Here is an 18,840-nt window from a genome sequence, read left to right as displayed (position 1 = left end):
GCCCCAGACCATGATGGACCCTCCACCTCCAAATGGAGTACAGGGTACAGAGTAACGGTCATTCCTTCAACAATAAACGCAAATCTGACATCACCCCTGATAAGACAAAACCACGACTCGTCAGTGAAGAGCACTTTTTGCCAGTCCTGTCTGGTCCAGTGACGGTGGGTTTGTGCCCATAGGCAACGTTGTTGCTGGTGATGTCTGGTGAGGACCTGCCTTACAACAGGCCTACAAGCCCTCAGTTCAGCCTATTGCGCACAGTCTGAGCACTGATGGAGGGATTGTGCGTTCCTTGTGTAACTCGGCCAGTTGTTGCCATCCAGGTGTGATGTTCAGATGTACCGATCCTGTGCAGGTGTTGTTACACGTGTTCTGCCACTGCGAGGACGATCAGCTGTCCGTCCTGTCTCCCTGTAGCGCTGTCTTAGGTGTCTCACAGTACGGACATTGCAATTTATTGCCCTGGCCACATCTGCAGTCCTCATGCCTCCTTGCAGCATGCCTAAGGCACATTCATGCAAATGAGCACGGACCCTAGGCATCTTTCTTTTGGTGTTTTTCAGAGTTAGAAGAAAGGCCTCTTTAGTGTCCTAAGTTTTCATACCTGTGACCTTAATTTCCTACCGTCTGTAAGCTGTTAATATCTTAATGACCGTTCCACAGGTGCATGTTCATTAATTAATGTGTTGCTATGGTGACCAGTGAGCTGAGATAAGGCGGAGCTTTACCTAGCAAAGATTTATAGATGACCTGGAGCCAGTGGGTTTGGCGACGAACATGTGAGGACCAGCCAACGAGAGCATACAGGTCGCAGTGGTGGGTTGCATATGGATCTTTGGTGACAAAATGGATGGCACTGTGATAGACTGCATCCAATTTGCTGAGTAGAGTGTTGGAGGCTATTTTGTAAATGACATCGCCGAAGTCAAGGATCGGTAGGATAGTCAGTTTTACGAGGGTATGTTTGGCAGCATAAGTGAAGGAGGCTTTGTTGCGAAATAGAAGCCAATTCTAGATTTCATTTTGGATTGGAGATTTAATTTGAGGAACTTGATACAGTAAGTTGTGGGGGGGGGGGGGGGGGTGAGTTGCAGTGTTGTCTTGTGAGATCTTCAGGGTGGTGTTGTACAAACTGAGCTTTACCCCAAAGTCATTCTGTCCTTTTAAAGCTTTCACAAAATACCAAGCCATTGGATATAAGAGAGGCAAAAATATACATGTCCTGTCCAAAATCAATCCTGAACCTATTCCTTGGGCACTTCTTGATCCAACAGAATTGTATGCGGTTTGGCTGTAACTCACCATTTGCTAGGCAAGTTTCCATAACATATTGTACACTCCCATATGTATGTATTTAGACTGTGAAGCTAAAATATTAATTCGGCTCTATACTCCAGCATTTTGGATTTGAGATCAAATGTTTCATGAGGTGACAGTACAGAATGTCACCTTTTTATTTTTAGAGTATTTTCATATGTTTTACTGTTTAGAAATGAAGGCACTGTGTATATAATCCCCCATATTTGAAGGTGTCACAAGTTTTTGAACAAATTCATTTGTATTTAAGTAGTCAAATGTTTACCCATTGTTCCTAGCACTATGTCATGCTTGTGACTACAAACTTGGATGCATCTGCAGTTTGTTTTGGTTGTGTTTCAGATTGTGTCAAATAGAAATGAACGGTAAATAATGTATTGTCATTTTGGAGTCCCTTTTTCTAGTTCTTCAGACTTTCTCATTATTCACGATTCATTCATTATCTGTATCCATGGTAGCATCCACATTAATGGAGAAGTGTTCAGAAACCTATTCTTTAAATAAAAGTGACTCCAAAATGACACAATACAATTGTTTACCATTCGTTTCTATTGGGAACAATCTGAAACGCAACCAAAACAAACTTCAAAGCTTGATGTAGTCATTGTGTGCTAAGAATATGGAACCCAATACTGAACGTTTGACTGCTTTATAGTATTTGGAATTTGTCCAAATATCTATGACACCTTCAAATGGGAGGACTAGATAAATAAAGTGCTTGATTTGTAAACGGATACACTATATCCAAAAGTATCTAGACACCCCTTCAAATTAGTGGATTAGTCTATTTCAGCCACACCCGTTGCTGACAGGTATATAAAATTGAGCACACAACCATGCAATTGCCATAGACAAACATTGGCAGTAGAATGGCCTTGCTGAAGAGCCCTGACTTTCAACGTGGCACCGTCATAGGATGCCACCTTTCCAACAAATCAAGAAATGGGTTTCTATGGCCGATCAGCCACACACAAGATTAAGATCACCAATGGCAATGCCAAGCTTCAGCTGGAGTGGTGTAAAGCTCGCCTCCATTGTACTCTGGAGCAGTGGAAACACGTTCTCTAGAGTGATGAATCACGCTTCACCATCTGGCAGTCCAATGGACACATGAAGAACGCTACCTGCCCCAGTGCATAGTGCCAACTGTAAAGTTTGGTGGAAGAGGACTAAAGATCAGGGGCTGTTTTTCATGGTTCGGGCTAGGCCCCTCCAGTTTCAGCATGACAATGCCCCCATGCACAAAGCGAGGTCCATACAGAAATAGTTTGTTGAAATCGGCGTGGAAGAACTTAACCCTATCGAACACCTTTGTGATGAATTGGAACGCCGACTGCAAGCCAGGCCGAATCGCCCAACATTAGTGCCCAACCTCACTAATGCTCTTGTGGCTGAATGGAAGCAAGTCCCCGCAGCAACGTTCCAACATCTAGTGGAAAGCCTTCCCAGAAGAGTGGAGACTGTTATAGCAGCAAAGGGGAGACCAACTCCATGTTAATGCCGTTGATTTTGGAACAAGATATTCTCAGAGCAGGTGTCCATGTACTTTTGGTCACAGAGTGTATGTATGAAAAAATGCATCATGGGGGGCACGCATCACCGGGTGCACGCTGCACTCAGTGTCAAAGAAAGGCCAATAACATCATCAAGGACCTCAGTCACCCTTCTAGCAGAGACCGAGAGACTGAAAGAAGCAGTTTATCTCCATGTCATCACTGTTGAACAGTCATCACTGGCCGGCTGCCTGCCCGGTACTCTGCCCTGCACCTTGAGACTAATTCCCCATTTACAGAGTCATTGAACACGGGTCACCTCATATTCTGTTGTTTACTCACTGTTTGAGTATATACTGTATTCTCAGGTTAGCCTTGGTAGTACGGCGCCCCCTGGAGCGAATTAGGATTAAGTGCCTTGATCAAGGGCACATCAAAATGTTTTTTCACGTTGTCGGCTTGGGTATTCAAACTAGCGACCTTCGGTTACTGGCCTAACGCTCTAACCACTAGTTTAGCTGCTGCCATAACAGCTGCAAATCTGTGTATGCAACCAATAAACTTTGATTTGAAATACCCTCAAATAAGAGGTGACATTCTGTACTGTCGCCTCATTTGAAACATTTGAGCTCAAAACCAAAATGCTGGAATATGGAGCCAAGTTAAATGTTTTAGCTTCACTGTCCAAATAAATATGTAGGGGAGGGTACATCCACAAAGTTCTCTCAGATCTACATTTTGCCAAAATAACACTTCTCCTCAAACCAAAAATGTTCTCATTGTCTTCAACAGTGATCTTGTGACTTAGGTTAATTTTCAAAGACTACCCAAAAATAGGTTCATTTCCAAAGACTACCCAAACAGGTTTTTATTCCAAATGAATTACTAGTCTGTACTAGTTGAGTGAGACAAAAGTTCTGGGCAGAGCACTGTTCCTTCGACTTTATCTCCATCTTGTGGTACTATCACTGTACAACAGCATATCACATTCCAAGAAGTATAATCAAGGTTTTACAATAACACATGCCACTTATCAGACTCTTTCATGCAAAGAGTAAAAAAACAAACACTCACTTTAGTATCAGTCCAAGCATATAATTTATTTTTGTTTTAATGAGAATTGAATTACTGTAACTGGAGTTGAAGTTGAAGTAGGCCTAACCCTTTTAGTGACATAATTGTATAACTTTACAGCTATCGGGAAAAAGTCTTAGCCAAACTGACCAATGGTTCCATATCAAAACAATGTATTCCTCACAGCTCGGTCAGTCATGCACCAAATACCACATTTCTCCTCCATGTTGCGATCTACTTCATCATTCTGATTCGTAACTGGGTTTTACATGAACCACCAAAATGAATGATACTCCATACTCCAAGAGCAGAGGTAGGCAACTTGTCTGAATGTCATACGATTTTTATTTTTTTAGACCAGATTAGATTATTATGGTGATTGGTGAAGGACATTGGACAAGAAGCTATTTTTTTTTTTTTAATTGTCTTTACACCTCTATTCAGGGATACATAGAAGTTCACTAGTTCACAGTGAGAACTCCTTTGTCTAGTAACTCAAGGGTAAAAATGAAATACATTATAACATAGGCAGGGTATAGGCTTACTAAGTTTCTAATTGGGACGTGCATGACAAATGAAAGTCTATCAGTGTATCTATCTATCATGTTTTAGAACAGATTTTACAGACACTTCACTTGCACCAAAACGAGACAGTGTTGTCGACCATCAAAGGCTAAAATAAAGTGTATTTGTCAAAATAATATGTGAAACAATGAAAAAGCATAGGTCAACTCATTTTTAAGGGGCAGGTCTCGATGGGTAGGGCCTTCTCGTGTGTGCTTATGTTTCAGACTGTCTGGCTCTAAATCTATCCAACTTGCTCCCCTCCCGTTCAAAACCAGAACAGCAGCAGAGATGTGTTCTCTCTATGTCCTTGGGACACCCACCTTCCCTCCGGGAAGAGCTAAACTACTGGTGATGCGCATGCTGCTATTGTAAACTTTGCAATGGGCACCTGAACTGGGTATGGTCCAGAACAAGTGGTACTCGCCTCAGAATTTCACAAATGTGCACGATAGCTTCTTGAGGTCTGGACAGTCTGACAGTGTTTAGGCAACAGGAGAGATATTGATTGATATGGGGAGGCCATTGTTGTTCATGACGTCATCCAAGTCCTCATCCTCTATCACCACTGTAAAAAAAAATATTATATATATATTAAAAGCAGGAGAAAAGACATACAAGGTGCGTCTGATTCTGTTTAATCATACAATTAAAATAAGTACATATTCTGGTCAGACTAACTTGGTTATTTTATCGATAAACCTAGAATGAAACTATATTTTAGACCAACTATATTTTCAGTTTCTTTCGTCTCAATTCTCGTTCCTTATCTTTTGCTTGCTTCATCTGCCGCACTCACCTCTCTTCGAACGTCCTATTTGCCCTAGCTTCGGGGCCCGTTGGCCTCGTCTCCGCTGGGGGGAGTCAAAGCTCAGCACACCCCTGTTGAATCGACTCCCCAAACCAGGCACCTCACCAGACTCGAGTGGGATTACTGAGCTGGGCTGGAGTACGCCAGAGGGGGGTAGAAACTCGGGTATTCCCGCTATTCCGTACATTTCCAGTGGTTGAGGTGCGCTTTCACGGTTCTTTCGGTTTTTCTCTGTCTCTAGAATTCTCGACACCTCAGCAGCGTCCGAGCGCTGCTTCTCCTTGTCCTTGCTTCCACAACAGTACAGCATGCAGGATACCGGCAGATATTTTAGTGTTGATGAGATAAATGTCGTTGTTCTTGGCTGAAGACGTAGTTAAAATGGAGAATGTGGTACATAACAAAACTCATAAAAATCAACTGAATACATTTTTCACACTTTGCCGGCACAGTATCCCTGCTGATCCACAACACATTTCTGCCATAAATGTCAGACTATTAAATTACAACATTCTGGAGGCAAATCAAAACGAAAAATATCAGCTCGTGAAACTGTCACACTAAATTTGTTGACGTCTGCAGACCAAGACGCTTGCTCGACCATTGCGCAAAACTTATCCCAAATTCATTTCCCCATCAATACTGTTTCAGTATGATTCACTTTTCAGTTAATCTGGTAAAATATTGGTGTACATTATTTCAAACCTTTTATATAACTAGTGGTCACTGAAGAGAGTCCTCTTCACATAGCCCCCAATTGCGATGTGTTGTTGTGATTTTACAGTTGAACATATGCCCACTCCCAGTACGCACAGTTTCGACGTCTTAAAGGTGTAGACCGTCAATGATAAATGCGTTATTACCATCCGGGATTTCCCAAACCCGCACCTGATAGCGTCATGATGAACGAATTGAAGTTGCAGGAATTGTGGCAACATGTAAAATAAAATAAAATAAAAAATCGATGTATGAGTATGAGATTACTCACACACTCGTATTTATGGAATTCCATTACAAACAGGCAAATAATAAAGAGACTAAAGAGGTTGTGAATCTGATCATAGTCACAGCATTAAACAAGTGCCTCCATTTAGCTGACTGGGTGGAGTTAGAAGAGACATTGTTCGGGCAGACACAGTCACAGAATAGGCCTGCATATTTCAGACATCTGGCCTTATTCATTTAGATGTGTTAAATTGGTCTTTCTGTTTGTATGAGTCATCAAACTTCTCTGGTGAAGGTAATATCCTGCTTCGCATGGTGAGAGAATGTTGGAAAGACTTGGTGTAGTACATTGCAGGACTAGCTGTTTTATTGTTGTTGTTGCAACACACTAATGTCCAACATGTCTGTCCATTCACTCCCCTGCTGCAATTATAGCCCACGTGTGAAAGGTTTGTCAAAGTAGTAGGACAGTTCTATGTTTGATTATCACATCTCCATTATTAATGTCCTTCCTGGACATCCTCAGTTCCTGGAAATGAGAGGTCGATAAAAGGGGAAAATGCAATTAAGTGTTTTGGTGTTGTGACCCTAATATCTTCCTGAACATGTTGGGTGCACAAGAGTTAAAATTCTAATCAACATTTTTTAAGTCACTAATAAAATTATTATGAGGTAAGTTGATCAAATATTTGGTCATGTAGAAACATTTATTTATAATCAGTTACCCTGGTACGCCCCTTTTCTAAAAACAACATACTTGTACCAGCAATTGGACATTGTTCTTAGGTCAGACTAGTTACCCAGCCTGGTTTCTTTTACTTTTACATCCTTTAGCAGTCACTATTATCCAGAGTGACCTATAAGAGCAATTAGGGTTAAGTGCCTAGTTGATCTGGGGATTTGAACCAGCAACTTTTCAATAACTGGTATAGCACTCTAAACCGCTAAGCTACCTGCTTAGCAGTTAAGAATAGATGCAACATAGTAAACATAAATCAGGGACACCAAAATTAATACGATATTTAACACGAACGACTAGCAACCCAAAGGTTGTGTGTTCGAATCTCATCACAGACAACTTTAGCATTTAAGCAACTTTACAACTACTTTCAACTTTTTAGCTACTTTGCAACTACTTAGCATGTTAGCTATCCCTTGCCCTAACCCAGGGGTGCCCAACCAGTCGATCGCAATCTACAGGTCTATCGTGGAGTGCTTGCCAGTTGATCGTGAGATGATTATATATCTACTAAAATTCAGCCACACAATGCCTATAATCTCTGTTTTAATGTTTCGACAATCCTCCATTCACAGCAATGTCTGAAAAGTCACGTGATTTACGTAAAATAGGACCCGTCCCTGCCCACTTATTTACGTATGCTTAGTCAGATGCAACCCGCCAACTCCAAGTCGAGGTAACAGTGATGCCAGGCAGGTAGCTAGCTAGCAAACTTTGTAGTCAGATTCGTTGTTAAATTGTTCTTAAGTTGTGTGGTCGACAGCACCAATAATGAGTGAAGGGAAGAATACAAAGAAAAAACAGAAAATGGGTCATTTCCACAAATAATTATTTTATTTTATTATTATTTTTTCGTCAAGTCAAACTCAAAATATGTGTGTCTCATCTGCCAAAATAGCATCCTTAACCCAAAGAAAAGTAGCATAGAACAACAGTTTAAAACCACACAAAACCCAGGAAATAGATTTTCCAGCAAAGACTGAATTACGAAGAAGAAAGGTACAAAAACTAAAAAATCAACTGACAGCGCAGGCGGCAACATCTTATCGTGTGAGTCGCGTTCTTGTTAAGCATAAAAAGTCATTCAAAGATGGGGAGGCAATCGATGAAGCATTTATTGTGGCTGCCATCAATAACATTCAGTTGTCCAGAAAACGGTGACAAGAAGATGCGAGGGAATAGCAGAGAACCTCGAGAATCAACTGAAGAAGGATATTGACAACTGCAAGTGTTATTCCCTCCAGTTTGACGACTCCACAGATATGGTAGATGTGGCACAGTTATGCATTTAAAAAAAATCATTATTATTTTATAAATTTTACCCCCTAATTTCATGGTATCCAATTGTTAGTAGTTACTATCTTGTCTCATCGCTACCACTCCCGTACGGGCTCGGGAGAGACGAAGGTCGAAAGCCATGCGTCCTCCGGAACACAACCCAACCAAGCCGCATTGCTTCTTAACACAGCGCGCATCCAAACCGGGAGCCAGCCGCACCAATGTGTCGAAGGAAACACTGTACACCTGGCTAGTGTGCACTGCGCCCGGCCCGCCACAGGAGTCGCTAGTGCGCAATGAGACAAGGATATCCCTATCGGCCAAGCCCTCCCTAACCCGGACGACGCTAAGCCAATTGTGCGTCGCCCCATGGACCTCCTGGTCGCAGCCGGCTGCGACAGAGCCTGAGCTCGAACCCAGAGTCTCTGGTGGCACAGCACACAAGGGGCAAATATATTTTTCAAGCTTTTATGAGGTTTGCTAACAAATTCCAAATGCCCATTTTGTAAGCTTGTTTTCATTCCTACCAATGGGGCATCCGCTATGGTAGGCCGCATTAGTGGGTTCGTTGCCTTGTGCAAACAGGATGATTCTTTCCCGGATTTCCTTAGTTATCACTGCGTAATTTATCAGCAAGCTTTGTGCATAAAGATGTTAAACATGAAAAAAGTGATGGATGTTGCAATGAAGATTGTGTGTTCTACTCAAGCAAGAAGCCTACAGCGGAGGCTATTTCGGGCTCACTTAGAAGAGACTGAAGCGGAGCACACAGGCCTGCTGCTGCACACAGATGTGCGGTACATTTTATACATTTTTAGGGAGATTCAGTGACTTGATGCCTGAAATCAAGGAGTTTCTCAAGGTCTCCAAACATGCAGAATATGCACAGCTAGAGGACACACAGTGGCTCCTGGATTTAGCTTTTCTCACTGACCTAACTTACATGCTTAATGAATTCAATGTAGAGCTGCAAGGAAAAGGCAAACGTAATCGACATGATCTGCTCTGTGAACACTTTTAAATGGAAACTACAACTGCTCACAAGAAAGCTGCAACGTAAGGACCTGCACTTCTTTCAACACATGCATTCAGAACTTGAACGTCAGGGCAAGGACACAGCACAGCTTGACAGTGCATGTTATGTGGAGCAAGTCCAGAGCATCTTATCTGAGTTTGACAGCCGTTTCACTGACTTTGCATCACTTGAGCCTATTGCCACTTACAGTATATGTGCTTTCCGTTTGGCACAGACATAAATCTGGAGGTCATTGAATCCAAAATGGAATCACCGTTTCAGTTGGACACAACAATAGCAGAAACTGAATTTCTCACCCTTCAAAATGACATTCAGCTGAAATCCAGGTCAACCACTGAGAAAGGAAGAGTTCAGGGAGCTACTGCTAGAGGAGAAGTATACCAACATAAGAAGATGTGCTCTCAACGTATCAGCCCTTTTTGGATCAACCTACCTCTGTGAATCTGCATTTTCTCACATGAAGATAACAAAGTCTAAGTACAGACCTACTATGTCTGGTGACCACCTTGTGGCCTGCATGAGACTTGCAACAAGCTGCTACAGCCCTGACTATGAAACCTACTTGCCTTCACACAATGCCAAAAGTCACACTAAGGTAGGAAATTAAATGAGTTGCACTTATTTGTGGAAAACATGTTATTGGTCCAAATTATATTTGGGTACCAAATAGGTATCATAGCAGCAGGTCCATAATCAGCGATGTGTTGCGTTTCATACATTTTGTTGGTTAGTTTAGATTTAGAGACTGGTAGATCTCATCAGGCTGGCTGACAAATGAAAAAGTAGATCTCAAGTCAAAGAAGGTTGGGCACAAATGCCATAACCCTAACCCCTTAACCTACAGTATGGCATAACTACCGTCATTACGGTCTAAACTTGCTGTAGACTGGCTTAAACAATAAATATAAATAAACAAAGTCCACAGTCTCTCTGACTTATAACTTGACTGGAAACTCCACGGAAGAAAGCAAGCTGTGGCTTCTTCCACTGGAATTGTGATACAGAGAACTTTAAGTGAAATTATCTGTCTGTAAACAATTGTTGGAAAAATTACTTGTGTCATGCACAAAGTAGATGTCCAAACCGACTTGCCAAAACTAGTTTGTTAACTAGAAATATGTGGAGAAAAACAAGTTTTAATGACTCCAACCTAAGTGTATGTAAACTTCCAACTTCAACTGTAGACAAGATCTCCGACAGTGTAAGTCCTCTCTCATATATTTTATTTTGACTCTGCTGAGCTGCTCGGAAATGCTCCCTTGCAGTTCTTTGTGCTTCCTTTAGACCTTCTCCAGGTTGTAGAGGAACGCTGGGCCTTCCATCCTGTCATACTTTACCTCTGCTGCACCAGACCAGATATCCTGAGGTTGATGGATCTCTCTTCCAAGCATCAGTCGGTTTGGAGTGAACCCAGTGATTGCCTAAAGGGAGCTGGGGTACGCTGATGTCAGGAGCTGCAAGTGTTCATCCCAGTTTTGCTGACTCTGGTCCACGTAGCAGCAGATCATCTGGAGTAGTATGCGGTTGAACCGCTCAACCTAACCGTTGGAAGCCGGATGATAGGGGGTTGTCCTTGTCTTTGAGATCTGCAAGAGCCTGCACACACTCTTGAACCGAAAACTTGGTCTGTGTGCACCTCGAGTTTGGCATTGAAGTAATATACCAGTCTCTTAGTAGCTGTTTTAGCTCGTTTGTCAGGAACAGGAAAAGATTCAACCCACAGAGTAAACTGGTCGATGATGTTGAGGATGTACTTGTTTCCGGAACTGGATCCTGGAAATGGGCCTAGCATGATCACATGGAGACGATCCAGAGGTGCTCCAGCTGTTAGTTTGAATCTTGGCTCTTTTAATGGGACCTGCAGATTTATGAGAATTGCAGTGCTGACATCTCTCTATAAACAGGTGGACATCTCCTCCCATTCCATACCAGTGGTAGCTCTGGTGGAGAAGGGTCGTGGCAAGCTCTGACAGGTCGTTGCAAGCTTGCAACACTTCAGTCTGCATTGAGGCTGGCACCAGCAACAATGAAGATGGGCTGAGTCCACCAGCTTTCTCCCAGTGGTAGTAGAGAACACCTTGGCATAGTTCAACTTGAGGACAGCACAGCCAGTACTTTCTTAGTGCAGGGCTCTCCAGGGTAACTTGATCCTTAGATTACATCAGCTTCAGTCCGTAGCTGTGAAGGGATTGGAAGACATCTGCAAGCCGTTCTAGGCTCTCGTCAACTCTTCTCCCCAGGATGATGGTGTCATCCAGATAGAGCAGTAGGAGTTTCCCATTAGGGTCCACAGAGGACGAGCTCCATGGCCCTCTGAAACGTACTTGGGGCATTGCAAAGGCTGAATGGTATACAGGTGTATTGGTAGAGCCCATATCTAGTGATAAACACCGTCTTCTCCCGGTCCTTTTCATCGACTGTTATCTGCCAATACCCGGATTGAAGATCTAATGTGGAGAAAACATTTGCTCCGACAAGGATGTCAAGACACTCTTCAATCTTGGGCAAGGGGTATGCATCCTTGGCTGTCAGGTTGTTGAGGCAGCGGTAATTGACACACCAGGGGACTCCACCATCCTTCTTACAAGCTAAGATGACGGGGGATACCCACTCTGAGGAGGATGGTGTGATGACACCTGCTTCCAGCATGGCTTTGAGGCACGTTTCCTCTTCTCCTTGGAACCCAAGAGTTGTCTGTCAAACATGTTGACATACTGGCCTAGCCACTCCAGTGTCTATCTTGTGGGTGACAGCAGACATGTAACCTAAGTCAGTGTTGGTCATTTCAAAAAGGGACTTGTACTCCAGCAGGAGCTCAATCATCCTATGTTGTTGTTTCCCACTGAGTTTGTTGCTTGAAGCAGCAAACATGGCCCGGGGATGTTCAGGTAGGTCTGTGGCAGCAGTCACTCTTCTCATTTCTGGTCGCTGGGCACTTTCTGCTCAGCTGGACAAGATGGACTGGAGGGGTCATCAGTAAATGTTTCGACCAGGAAACCAAGGCAAGCTCCTCTTGGTAGAGTGGCCTTGTTGCTCGAAAGGTTGCAGAGCCTGACAGGCACCCTCTGCTCCATGGTTGTGACGACACTTCTGGAGGACACTGCTTCGTTGATACTTAGAGGCTCAGATACAGTAGAGACACCGGGCTTTGGATGGTCAACTTCACCCCAGACTAAACATTCACATTTTGGTAGGAAGGTTGTGTCTTTCTCCAGGAGCACCCGAGCTACGAAGTAGTCTGGTCTGTCGCTTCCAACGATTTTGTCAGGCAAAAGTTCCCCCTCGATGAAGACTCTTCCATTGGCATGAATAGTTACATTTGCAGCTCTCAACAGGTCCAGGCTGAGGAGGAAAGTGTCATGTATAGGGGCCATGTACACCTCCCATTCAAAGCTCCTGGTGCAGATCTTAAATCTAAGTTTCAGTCCACCCATGGCAGTCATGTCTTTCCCCGACTCAGCATTCCAAAGGAGTTTCTTCTTGAGTGCTGTCTGCTCACTCACAGGGAACTGCTGGTAAAGGCTCTCAGAGAGGATTGTTGTTTCAGCTCCAGTTTCTACAACAGCTTGGACTGGGATGCCGTTGACTGTCAGAGATATCTGCAAACTTGGCCCTCTGTTTGTAGTACAGCTGACTTGTACAGTAGGGGACTGGCTCCATTGGCTGACAAGCCCACCTGCAGAAGTAGCTTGGCCAAGTTCTTTACCACCCCGGGTATGGGGAGGGGTTAGGCTGAGGGGCCTCACACATTCTCTCCGGAAGTGTCCTTCCTCACCACATTGGTAACACGGCCCTGTAGCAGTGCGGGTGGGACTTGATGAGCGGACTCTCGTCCTGTTAACCTGCTGCAGTGCTAAACGTCCTTGTGTCTCCTCTCCTGACTCTCAAGACTGCTGCCCTCGAACTGCCTGAGAGAGTACTCTGGCAACTCCTGGATCCTGTGGTCCACAGCGGCAGCCTGTTCAAGCTTTAGCTGTAGCTTATTCATCTTCTGCAAGTCTCTGAGCCTCCACAAGTGAGCTGGGATCTTGATTCATTACCTCATAAGCCACATTCTGGTTCCTGAGGCCCTTGGGGAATGCGTTGGTTGCTAGTTGATCTCGCAGATCTAGTTTTTGATTTGTTTTGATTCATTAGGCTCCCCATTAGCCGACGCCAACGGTGACAGCTAGTCTTACTGGATTCCGACATATAACGAAAAAGACATTACAGACAAAATACTTTACAATTTACATATGTTCAAAAACATTAACATGTAGTGTGTGTGTGTGTGTGTGTGCATCTATCAGTTCCACAAACATGTCAGTACATACACACAACAAGTAGGTCACATAGGGAAGGAGAGGCATTGTGCCGTGAGTGTTATTTAATTATTTTTTTAAACCAGGTTTGCTGTTCACTTGCGCTAATTGAGATGGAAGGGAGTTCCATTCAATCATGGCTCTGTATAATACTGTACGCTTCCTTGAATTTGTTCTGGACCTGGGGACTGTGAAAAGACCCCTGGTGGCATGTGTGGTGGGGTAAGTGCGTGTGTCAGTGCTGTGTGTAAGTTCACTATGCAAACAATTTGGAATTTCCAACACATTAATGTTTCTAATTTAAACAAGAACTTGACGCAGTCAGTCTTTCCTCAACTCTTAGCCAAGAGAGACTGGCAATCCATAGTATTAATATTAGCCCCCTGATTACAATGAAGAGCAATACGTGCCACTCTGTTCTGGGCCAGCTGCAGCTTAATTAGGTATTTCATTGCAGCACTTGACCATATGACTGGACAGTTATCAAGACAAGATAAAACTGGAGTGTGCTGGATTTGCTTTGTGGAGTGTGGTGTCAAAAAAGTAGAACATCTCTTGATTACGAACAGACCTCTCTCCATCTTTACAACCATTGCATCTAATATTTTTGGCCATGACAGTTTACACCAGGATCGGTAAGTGTGACCAGCCAGCGCACTTCCTCTGCAAATTCAACCGTCGACTCCTTGGATTGGCAAAGCTCTCCCAACTTCCTTCTGACTGTGGGCGGGGGGTTCCACTGACTGCTGGTTCAGCCGCTCCTTGAGAAGGTTATAGTCCTCCCGAATTTACTCAGGCAGTGAACATACATTTCTGATGGCTGTAGTGTAGCCGGTCAACCCGCTGAGCACCATTCCAGCCATACTTCCTAGCCTGCTGTTTGAATGGAACAGAAAGGACTCCTAATTTTAATTTCCATCGAACATGGCTAGCTTCGATTTTGTGTCATCCTGTGTGGTGTGACAGTTCTGGTGATTTGCTTTTACTATGTCATGTTACCCTTACTCTTTGACCTTAAGTAGCCTAATTGCCTCACCCTCTTTTTGACTCTGTTCTAGAGAGTCTAACCCTGACCTGGAAGGTTCAGGATTGACAGGCTGGTGCGGTTTCTAGGAATGTATCTGAGACATTACTTCATGTCAAATATTCCTCCACTCTTCCACAGCTCTTATTCAGAAAATGTGTCAGACGTCAGTTCAGCTGATGTCATCAATGGTTCAGTCTCAAAGCTCTCTCTCTCACAGGTAAGAGGTGGCCATCTTTTTGATGTTCAGACTTAGACTATCAATGGACTTTTATTTTTTACATGTATTATATTTTATCAATAAACATTTTAAGATAAAAATGCACTTGTGAGATTCAATAAGGTTATATGGAGAGGAATCCTAGTTGTTTTTCAGATCATTTCTTTGGCTCCATAGTTTACTCTCTAATCCAAGTCATGTTTTATCAGTTATGGTTGAGATCTAATTTGATTATGTTTTCCTGATGGAAAAGGATGTTGTAATCATTCGGTAATAACAGAGGACCAGACACTTTTTGAATTATTTTTAGGGATTGAAGTTTGATGGAATGATTAATGAATGTGATATCTTTTGGGAATTAAGAATTGTCTGATTACTGACATTAGTTCTGTACAATGATGAGAACAGCTTAAGAACTGTCTCTCAAAGCAAACCAAAGCCATGAGTGGTTTATTGAAGATGTCCTCTGATCTCTGTCTTTGTAGGTAAGAAGTCATCATGCCTTCATTCGTCATCGATCAGCCTCTGCCCATCATGGAGTCCAAAGAGTCTGACCAGTGGAGTTCCGGAATCTGTGACTGCACCGATGACATGGCAGACTGTTAGTGTGTGTGTGCGCATGTGTTTGTGTGATCACATTTGTTTGTGTATATTTGTATGTAAGAGTATTAGTGCGCGTATCATTAAAATTCATAGTTTATGTAAGTGTGTTTTCTCGATTGGTGCTTCATTCACTTTGGCCAGGCTGTTTTGGATTCTGGTGTTGTCCCTGCCATGCCTGTATACAGTGCCTTGCGAAAGTATTCGGCCCCCTTGAACTTTGCGACCTTTTGCCACATTTCAGGCTTCAAACATAAAGATATAAAACTGTATTTTTTTGTGAAGAATCAACAACAAGTGGGACACAATCATGAAGTGGAACGACATTTATTGGATATTTCAAACTTTTTTAACAAATCAAAAACTGAAAAATTGGGCGTGCAAAATTATTCAGCCCCCTTCAGTTAATACTTTGTAGCGCCACCTTTTGCTGCGATTACAGCTGTAAGTCGCTTGGGGTATGTCTCTATCAGTTTTGCACATCGAGAGACTGACATTTTTTCCATTCCTCCTTGCAAAACAGCTCGAGCTCAGTGAGGTTGGATGGAGAGCATTTGTGAACAGCAGTTTTCAGTTCTTTCCACAGATTCTCGATTGGATTCAGGTCTGGACTTTGACTTGGCCATTCTAACACCTGGATATGTTTATTTTTGAACCATTCCATTGTAGATTTTGCTTTATGTTTTGGATCATTGTCTTGTTGGAAGACAAATCTCCGTCCCAGTCTCAGGTCTTTTGCAGACTCCATCAGGTTTTCTTCCAGAATGGTCCTGTATTTGGCTCCATCCATCTTCCCATTAATTTTAACCATCTTCCCTGTCCCTGCTGAAGAAAAACAGGCCCAAACCATGATGCTGCCACCACCATGTTTGACAGTGGGGATGGTGTGTTCAGCTGTGTTGCTTTTACGCCAAACATAACGTTTTGCATTGTTGCCAAAAAGTTCAATTTTGGTTTCATCTGACCAGAGCACCTTCTTCCACATGTTTGGTGTGTCTCCCAGGTGGCTTGTGGCAAACTTTAAACGACACTTTTTATGGATATCTTTAAGAAATGGCTTTCTTCTTGCCACTCTTCCATAAAGGCCAGATTTGTGAAATATACAACTGATTGTTGTCCTATGGACAGAGTCTCCCACCTCAGCTGTAGATCTCTGCAGTTCATCCAGAGTGATCATGGGCCTCTTGGCTGCATCTCTGATCAGTCTTCTCCTTGTATGAGCTGAAAGTTTAGAGGGACGGCCAGGTCTTGGTAGATTTGCAGTGGTCTGATACTCCTTCCATTTCAATATTATCGCTTGCACAGTGCTCCTTGGGATGTTTAAAGCTTGGGAAATCTTTTTGTATCCAAATCCGGCTTTAAACTTCTTCACAACAGTATCTCGGACCTGCCTGGTGTGTTCCTTGTTCTTCATGATGCTCTCTGCGCTTTTAACGGACCTCTGAGACTATCACAGTGCAGGTGCATTTATACGGAGACTTGATTACACACAGGTGGATTGTATTTATCATCATTAGTCATTTAGGTCAACATTGGATCATTCAGAGATCCTCACTGAACTTCTGGAGAGAGTTTGCTGCACTGAAAGTAAAGGGGCTGAATAATTCTGCACGCCCAATTTTTCAGTTTTTGATTTGTTAAAAAAGTTTGAAATATCCAATAAATGTCCTTCCACTTCATGATTGTGTCCCACTTGTTGTTGATTCTTCACAAAAAAATATAGTTTTATATCTTTATGTTTGAAGCCTGAAATGTGGCAAAAGGTCGCAAAGTTCAAGGGGGCCGAATACTTTCGCAAGGCACTGTACATACAAGGGAGTACGGACAGTGTCGTTGTCTCCCTCTGCTGGACATCTTCGGCATCATCCCACCCGTCACAATGTCCATGAGGGTGTCCATGCGCCAGCGCTACGGCATCAAAGTAAGTACATTAAGAGTTGGCTGCTTCTGGAAAAAAACATTACATTACCGAACTGAAAAGTACATTATTATACACCACCAACCACCTACCTAGTGCACTTTGATATTCATAGCTTTAATAGTTAGTGATCATTTTCCCTTCTCTTTTCTGGTGCTTGGCCATTCCAATGTCTGCTATGTGACCATTGTTGTAAATTTGCTGACTGTGTCTCCAGGGCACTATCTATAACGACTGTGTGAACGCCACCTTCTGCAACTGCTGTGTCTGGTGCCAGATGTCCAGAGAGATGAAGAGCCGCATCATCCCCATTGTCCTGGTCAGTGCTAGGAAGTAGGAACGGATGACCAACATGTTACCATAACCTCAATATCACCGTAGTCATCCCAATACAGCCATAACCTTTTTCAGAGTCATGTTTCTGTGTTTATAGAATGTATATTTATTCCTACATGCCCGAATTGTCAGATTGTTTGACAAGAAGTCATTGTAAACAGTGTATATTAAAACAATATTTATGCATGCTTAAAATGATGTATATACGTCATTCTATGAACTATTATGCCCCCAATAAGGACATATATTATAAATGTTTTATTCTATAAAATATATATATCAAATAAATATATTTACAAATGCTAACATTTTTCCTTCCTGTTATCTCTGTTCATCTCTGTTTGTTTGAATATCTTCATATATGTATTGTGTGTAGAGCGAGATGGTACGAAACACAGTTTAGTTTGAGTTAAGTCAGATATCTCTTTCTCCATCTCTCTCCCTCTCCCTCTTCTCTTATCTCCATCCATCCGTTGGTGCTGGATTGAGGTGAGCGCTTTTCTCCGTGATGGATCGCCGCGATGGATAAGCCGAGTTTCAATAGGCACAATCTTAGTTACAACACCCCTCTCATTATCTCTCCCTCGTTGTAATTTTTCAGTAGGCCTTGTTACAGGCTTTGGTTTAACCATTTATATTTAGAGGTTGAACATTAGCACGTTGGGCACACCGATTGACATCACCTCATTAGTCAATATGTATTACATCTGTGCTAGCTTGTCATCTCGTTAGTCAGAAGGTGTTTCAGCTGTACTGGCACAGGTGATATTTAAGAGTGGATGGCTCTCCCTATTTGATTTCTAAAATCTCTGTTTTCATTTTGCTCTCCTTTTTTGTTTGCTTCCTGTCTTTAAATTGTGTGGGTTTTAATTTTGTTTGCCTCTACTTGGGCAAATTTAGTGGGCGTTCATGGTGGGTGTCTTAGGTTACAGTTGTTGTTGCTCGTCAACTTTCAGTGGACACCCCCGAGTGTCTTTCAGAACCCCTCCTGTTTCGTTTTGGTTGTTAGTGACTCTGTTAGTTTCCCCTTCTGTTCGAGCGACATCTTTTGGTTTCTTGCTAGGGAACGTAACAGCCTACAAAGAAAAGTGCACTATTTCATAACAACGTATTCCTAGGCAGCATGAGAGTTTCAAGTTTGGGGAAGAGAGAAAATGCATCCTACAATTTCTACCAACCTG

General features: G+C 42.8%; 1 protein-coding gene and 1 long non-coding RNA gene across 2 annotated transcripts; one reads left to right on the top strand and one right to left on the bottom strand.

Moving 5' to 3' along the window:
* Nucleotides 1-3,740: 3,740 nt before the first annotated feature.
* On the bottom strand, nt 3,741-6,061 carry LOC118966778. The gene is made up of 2 exons (XR_005053665.1): nt 5,251-6,061; nt 3,741-5,019 (listed from the first exon to the last, which is right to left on the bottom strand). It is a non-coding gene; the product is annotated as an uncharacterized LOC118966778 (long non-coding RNA).
* Nucleotides 6,062-14,361: 8,300 nt separating this feature from the next.
* LOC110534922 (cornifelin homolog B-like) lies at nt 14,362-17,892 on the top strand. Its single transcript, XM_036934573.1, has 5 exons — nt 14,362-14,805; nt 15,291-15,406; nt 15,550-15,585; nt 17,205-17,326; nt 17,541-17,892. Exons 2-5 carry the CDS (start codon nt 15,304-15,306, stop codon nt 17,658-17,660), a joined length of 381 nt encoding a protein of 126 aa, XP_036790468.1. The 5' UTR covers nt 14,362-14,805; nt 15,291-15,303; the 3' UTR covers nt 17,661-17,892.
* The last annotated feature ends 948 nt before the right edge of the window (nt 17,893-18,840 follow it).

This window comes from Oncorhynchus mykiss, chromosome 10 (genome assembly GCF_013265735.2).
Source record: "Oncorhynchus mykiss isolate Arlee chromosome 10, USDA_OmykA_1.1, whole genome shotgun sequence".
In the NCBI taxonomy this organism is placed as follows: Eukaryota; Metazoa; Chordata; class Actinopteri; order Salmoniformes; family Salmonidae; genus Oncorhynchus; species Oncorhynchus mykiss.
The sequence above is the reverse complement of the archived record's forward strand: the minus strand, read 5'-3'. Positions and strand labels throughout refer to the sequence as shown.